This window comes from Lolium perenne, chromosome 3 (assembly GCF_019359855.2).
Source record: "Lolium perenne isolate Kyuss_39 chromosome 3, Kyuss_2.0, whole genome shotgun sequence".
In the NCBI taxonomy this organism is placed as follows: domain Eukaryota; kingdom Viridiplantae; phylum Streptophyta; class Magnoliopsida; order Poales; family Poaceae; genus Lolium; species Lolium perenne.
The window spans coordinates 283,054,374-283,060,347 of record NC_067246.2 but is presented as its reverse complement, the minus strand read 5'-3'; the positions used below and the strand labels follow the sequence as shown (position 1 = coordinate 283,060,347).

Here is a 5,974-nt window from a genome sequence, read left to right as displayed (position 1 = left end):
TCGCCCCAACAAGGCGTGATATTGCGATGGGAAATCCACGACTTCAAACTCCAATCTTTCTATCCTGTAATTTTCTCGGGTCCCAAACTGAACGTCGAGATTAATCCTTCCCAACGGATAACTCGGCTTCTCTGGTGTGATTCCGTGGAAACGCGTCTCAGTTGGTTTTAGATTTGCCAGGGATATGTTCATCTTCCTTAATGTATCTGCATACATAAGGTTTAGACTGCTGCCTCCGTCTATGAAAACTCGAGATACGTCAAATCCTGCGATCACCGCTGGTAAGATAAGTGCTGACTGCCCTGGTCGAGGAACTTGCTGCGGGTGATCCGCAATTGTGAAGCCGATGTCCTGTCCCGACCAATTTAGGTACTCTATCGTTGGTGGAGGCATCTTCTCTGCCATGAACACTTGCCGCGAGATTACCTTCTGAGCCCTATTAGATGGCCTAGCTTTCTGAATCATCGAAACCGCGCCGTTGGAGTTAGGATCCACATATGGAGGTGGGTGTGGTGCTGCCACTATTCTGAGCTGGTGTCGATTTTCGTCCGTGACCGCGGGAGGAGGTGGTAGGTGGATCTCACTCCTAGGCCCTTGGGGGTTTCTATTTGCTGCTTGAGCATTGGCTATCCCTGCTACTCGCAGCATTGCTTGAAAATTACGGCAGTCCTTCTGCAGATGTCCTGACTGTCTTCTTCCATTGTTGTCGAGATAAAAATGCATCTGGCATGGCCCGTTCATCATATCTTCGGGAGTTACGAAAGGTCACTGAAACCTTGTCCCGCTATTTTGTCTGTTATTTCGAGGATCATCTCTGTTGTCGCCTCGTTGCTCATTACTTCTTTCATATTCATTTATATTGTTTCCTTCGTTGTTTCCCCAAAAACCAGCCGACATTTGGCTAGGAGCATCGTAACTCCAGAATTGCCGAGGAAATCGCCTTCTATTTTGAAAGTTTCGGCTACGGTCGTCCTCTGGCGACCTGTGTCACTTATTGTGAACAGCATCCTCTCCGTCTGCCCATCTGTTTGCTATATCCATCAATGCTTGGGTTAGTTCTCCCCAAGTCTTCGACAAAATCTCCTCGCCGAATTCCTGCCACAAACGCATCTATTGCTCTCTCGTCAGATATATTCTCTGCCGAGTTTTTGATGATGTTCCATCTTTGGATGTACTTTCTCATCGATTCATCATATTTTTGTCGACACGATCTCAACTCTTCTAGTGATGCCGGTTTTTTGCAGGTTGATCGGAAGTTCTTGACGAACACATCCTCAAAACTGTCCCAGCTGTCGATGGATCCCGGAGGAAGTTTCTTTATCCAGGATCTTGCGGCTCCACTCAGGTGTATTTGAATACTCTGCATTGCTGTTGCCCTGGTGCCACCTATCAATTTCACCGTCTCTAGGTAATCGACTAGCCAATCCTCAGGATCTTGTAGGCCATCGAATTTCTTGAAACTATCGGATAACTTGAATCCTGACGGGACTCGAGTTTTTCGGACTCGCCTCGTAAAACACGGGAGTCCACACATATCTTCTTCGGCAACTTCTGGTGAATGCCGATGTTCCCTTCTTTCTTGTCGCGCTCTATCTACTCTGGCCTGAGTCGTTGTGTCTCTAGCTCCACTTGCTCTCGGTGGATCTTGCACTACTGCGGTAGGTCTCGGACTATTTTGCCTTGCAGTTCCTTCGGGAGGTGTAGCTGCGAACGCTGCTCCCATGGCTCCACATCCTGCCATGGCCATGTTATACAACGCTTCTCTTGGATCTCCGGGAGGTGGCCTGGATGCTAGGATGAAAGCTTGCATTGCCATGTATCCTGCTTCCGGTGTTTTTGGAATAATATTCCCCCTCGTGTCGATTGACATAAAGGACATATCGAGGTTTTGGATTAAAATCTCTCTTTCTGCTTCAGGTATGTTTTGCAGCCGAGATCTTGCTCTCCTACGAGCTTCTCTATGACTATCTCCCGAAGTACCTGACTGTCGACTTAACTCCGCTCTTCGCCTGCTTGATGCGGAAGCTGCCTCCTTTCTTCTGTTCAGAGCAGCTGTCTGTTTTTCCAATTCTCTTCCCGTTCTGGCGAGCCTATATTGGTATGCTTGCAATTCTTCCACCGTAGCGGTTGTCTCCATTGGTTCAGAACCATCCATAGCTCTCGCGGCTCTATCCCATGCTGCTTGTGGAAGTTGAACTCTGACACGTGGTGTAGGCCCGACATATTTAGTGCCCAAACCTCGCCTTAGGTCAGAGGGATCGACATATGGATTTCCCAATTCGTCGAAAGCCTCTGATGTCTCCTCCTGATCGCGACTTGTTTCTCCAATGGCATAAACCTGATGATATTTTGAATTTTGAACTTTGCTGGGTTTGGTGACACCATCATATAGATTGGTGAAGACCATGCCCACAGTAGTGGATCTGTCGATGAAGTTGAAGTTGTCAACGCTACTCGAGTCATCGCTTATATCGGAGTCCGCGGATGACTCGAAGGATATGTCACTGAAGATCTTGGCGAGCTTTTCACTTGCTCTGGTGCTGATGAAGCGTGGCGACGAAATTTCTCCGTCGCTTGACTCTGTTTACGATGCTGAGTTCGAAATATCGGGATTGACCGCCGATAATCCCGACGAGATCGGAATTTCGAGACGATATGATCCTTCATTCTCGACGCGGAAGTGGAACTTTCCAAACGTCATCTCCATGGGCTCCTCCAGATACGCATATGCATCCAAACGGGAGGGCGGGTGAGGAACAAAATCAATGAGACCAGTTTCGATCTGTTTACCTCTATCCATGATGTTGCTTGCTACCGATGAAGTCGACGATCTTGAACGTGCCATCGAGATCAGCTCCTTGTCGCCTCTAGATCCCACAGACGGCGCCAATTGATAAGGTATTAACTTGTCAATGCCTACGGATTGTAGACTAGGGTTTCGTTGGATGTAGAGGGCAAGTAGATCTCGAAGGTTTCAGCCGAAAAGTACTCGACGAATATGAAACTAGGGTTGTGTTGACAGTAAATTCGATGCTTTGTTTGTCCCTCGACTCCCCCTTATATAGGAGGTGGAGCCGAGGGTTTCGTAATACACAAGTTTACAGAGTCCGGGAGGGTTTCTGACCCGTCCCGCAAGATTACAAGTTATGCTTCCTATTACAACTCTAGCTTTCCTTAATAGCATCTTGGGCTTCCGAATCTTCTTGCTCTTCGGGTTATGGGCCTTCAATAAACCCCGGGTACCATCTTCGGCAGGCCCATTGGGGATGCCTATGTCACTTACTCCATGAGTTAGCGGATATAAGCCCCATAAAATGCATGTGCGTAATGAGCCTTCCATACCATACCCAACAGGCCAGACATCTGTAAATATACCTGGTTCCGTGGATAAAAGTGCCATCCTTACTCTTAGTTGGGTTCCAGCAGGGTTGGAGCCGAGAATCACGTGTGCCGTCATGTTGGGCTGACAGTCCGGGAAAATCTTCAACTCGTTTGTACTGTAGAGGCACCAAATTTATTTCTGCAGGATGGAGTACCAAATATGTTCGACACATTTTGAGGCAGATACAAATTACAAGCCAATTGGACAATTGGCCACACGTCACGAACGAATTCACACACAAAAAAGAGATGCTCGATTGACTTATTGTGAAGATAAATACTCCCTCCATCCCAAAATGTAAGGCGTCTAAGGATTAGTCAAAAGTAAAAGTTTTTAAGTTTGACCAAGTTTATACACAAAATATAAACATTAATCAACATGAATAGATTCACCATAAAATATATTTTCTTAATATGTCCATTCGATATTGTAGATGTAAATATAGTTTTCTAAATATTAAAGTTAGTAAAGTTTGACTTCTGACCAGTTCTTAGACGCCTTACATTTTGGGACAGAGGGAGTACTTCTTTGTCAATTGCGTTGGCAAAGGTTATATCTAGTCAAAATCAATTCCCTACTTTTGGCATGTTCGTCGCCACAAACTCCATCAGCAGCACCGTGAAGTCACGAAATTATACTAACAGAATCCACAACAAATGAAATTTTCAGGATCGGCATTCATTTGAGAAGAGATGAAGAATCGAAAATGCTAGGCTTACAGGAGGATTCTTACGGGATGAGCTTACCGGATTAGGTGGTTGAATTCTGTTGGTGCAAATCAGCTTGCCTCCCGTGAATTGAGGAGCCGTGATTCTCCTCCCGCATCCACGTAATCCCGTAGATTCATTTACGTAACAAACTGCCCGTAGATGTAGCATTTGAAACAAACAAGTTTGGTCAAAGCTCTCTCACAGCACGAGGAAATACGCAAGTGGAACGGCATTGCGGCATCAACTCAAGCGCACTGCTCTCTCGTGCACTGAATCTTTCAGAATGAAGGCAATTTTTGCTAAAGAACAGTGGAGCACATATAAGTGGAAGCTGCTCTCAGAACCTGGATAAGTTCAGAATACTCGGCACTCAATTCATGGCCGGTCAACTTGCGACGGCCGAGCAGACGCTGGAAATCACGTCTCATTCAGCTATATATACATCGTGCGCCCGCGTAGTACTGCCAATTGACGTGTCTATCATTGGCAAGAGATCAGGATGGCGAGCAGACGGGTTCCGGCAGTGCTGTTGCTCACCGTGGTGTCGCTGGCAGGAGTGGCCGCCGGAGCGCGCGCCGGCGGCGTCGCGATCTACTGGGGCCAGAACGGCAACGAGGGCACGCTGGCGCAGACGTGCGCGTCCGGCAACTACAGGTTCGTCAACGTCGCCTTCCTCTACACCTTCGGCAAGGGCCAGACGCCGCTGCTGAACTTGGCCGGCCACTGCGACCCGGCGTCCAACGGCTGCACCTCCGTGGGCGCCGACGTCAGGTCCTGCCAGAGTCTCGGCATCAAGGTCTTGCTCTCCATCGGCGGCGGCGTCGGCAGCTACGGCCTCTCCTCCTGCGCCGACGCCAGGGTCGTCGCGAGGTACCTCTGGGACAACTACCTCGGCGGCACGTCGGCGTCGAGGCCCCTCGGGGACGCCGTCCTCGACGGCGTCGACTTCGACATCGAGAGCGGCAACAGCGCGCACTGGGACAGCCTGGCCAAGTACCTCAAGGCGTACTCGCGGCGGGGGCGCGAGCGCAAGACGGTGTACCTAGCGGCGGCGCCGCAGTGCCCGTTCCCGGACGCGTCCCTCGGCGAGGCGCTCAAGACCGGCCTGTTTGACTACGTGTGGGTGCAGTTCTATAACAATCCGCCGTGCCAGTACACCACGGCCGGCGGGGTGAGCAACCTGGCGAGCGCGTGGGAACAGTGGACGCGTATACCGGCGGGGCAGGTCTTCCTTGGGCTACCGGCGGCGCCCGAGGCCGCCGGCAGCGGTTTCGTGGAGGCGAGCGACCTGGTGTCGAAGGTGCTGCCGGTGGTGAAGAAGTCGAGCAAGTACGGTGGTATCATGCTGTGGTCGAGGTTCTACGACTTGCAGACGGGGTACACTGACAAGGTCAAGCCCAGCGTTTGAGCTGATATTAAGCGTGCGTCAGGAGTAAGTGCTGCAATTAAACATGTTCTGACGGCTGATACAGCGTGTCATGCACTCGCTCCGTGCTAAAAATATGTTGCGTATAATGTTTTAGCTCAAATCAAACCTTATAAAATTTGACTAAGTGTATACCAAAAAATATCAAAAACCACTATACCAAATATATACAATATGAAAATATATGTTATAATAATTTTAGTCACAATGATTTGGTATTATAAAGGTTGATATATTTTGCGATAACTCGATCAAACATAACATAGTTTGATTTTAACCTAAAAAAATTATATGCAATTTGTGACAAAGGGAGTATGGGTTAGTCACTTAACTAAGTGGATTTCATATTCAGTCATCTCTATCTCTTCTCAACTCCCCCAAAAAATCTATGTCTCTATCTTTATCTCTATCTCTAATCGTAAAAAATGTACGATTGAATACATGATACATATCTAT

The 5,974-nt window shown here is 48.4% G+C and overlaps 1 protein-coding gene across 1 annotated transcript; it reads left to right on the top strand.

Annotated features, from left to right (window-relative positions):
* Positions 1–4,346: 4,346 nt before the first annotated feature.
* LOC127344319 (hevamine-A-like) lies at positions 4,347–5,735 on the top strand. The gene has a single exon (XM_051370551.2). The coding sequence runs from the start codon at positions 4,592–4,594 to the stop codon at positions 5,498–5,500; it is 909 nt and encodes a 302-aa protein (XP_051226511.1). The 5' UTR covers positions 4,347–4,591; the 3' UTR covers positions 5,501–5,735.
* The last annotated feature ends 239 nt before the right edge of the window (positions 5,736–5,974 follow it).

What these genes read in the sequence shown, in the direction of transcription:
- LOC127344319 (XM_051370551.2), top strand. Translation starts at nt 4,592, where the DNA reads ATGGCGAGCAGACGGGTTCCGGCAGTGCTGTTGCTCACCGTGGTGTCG.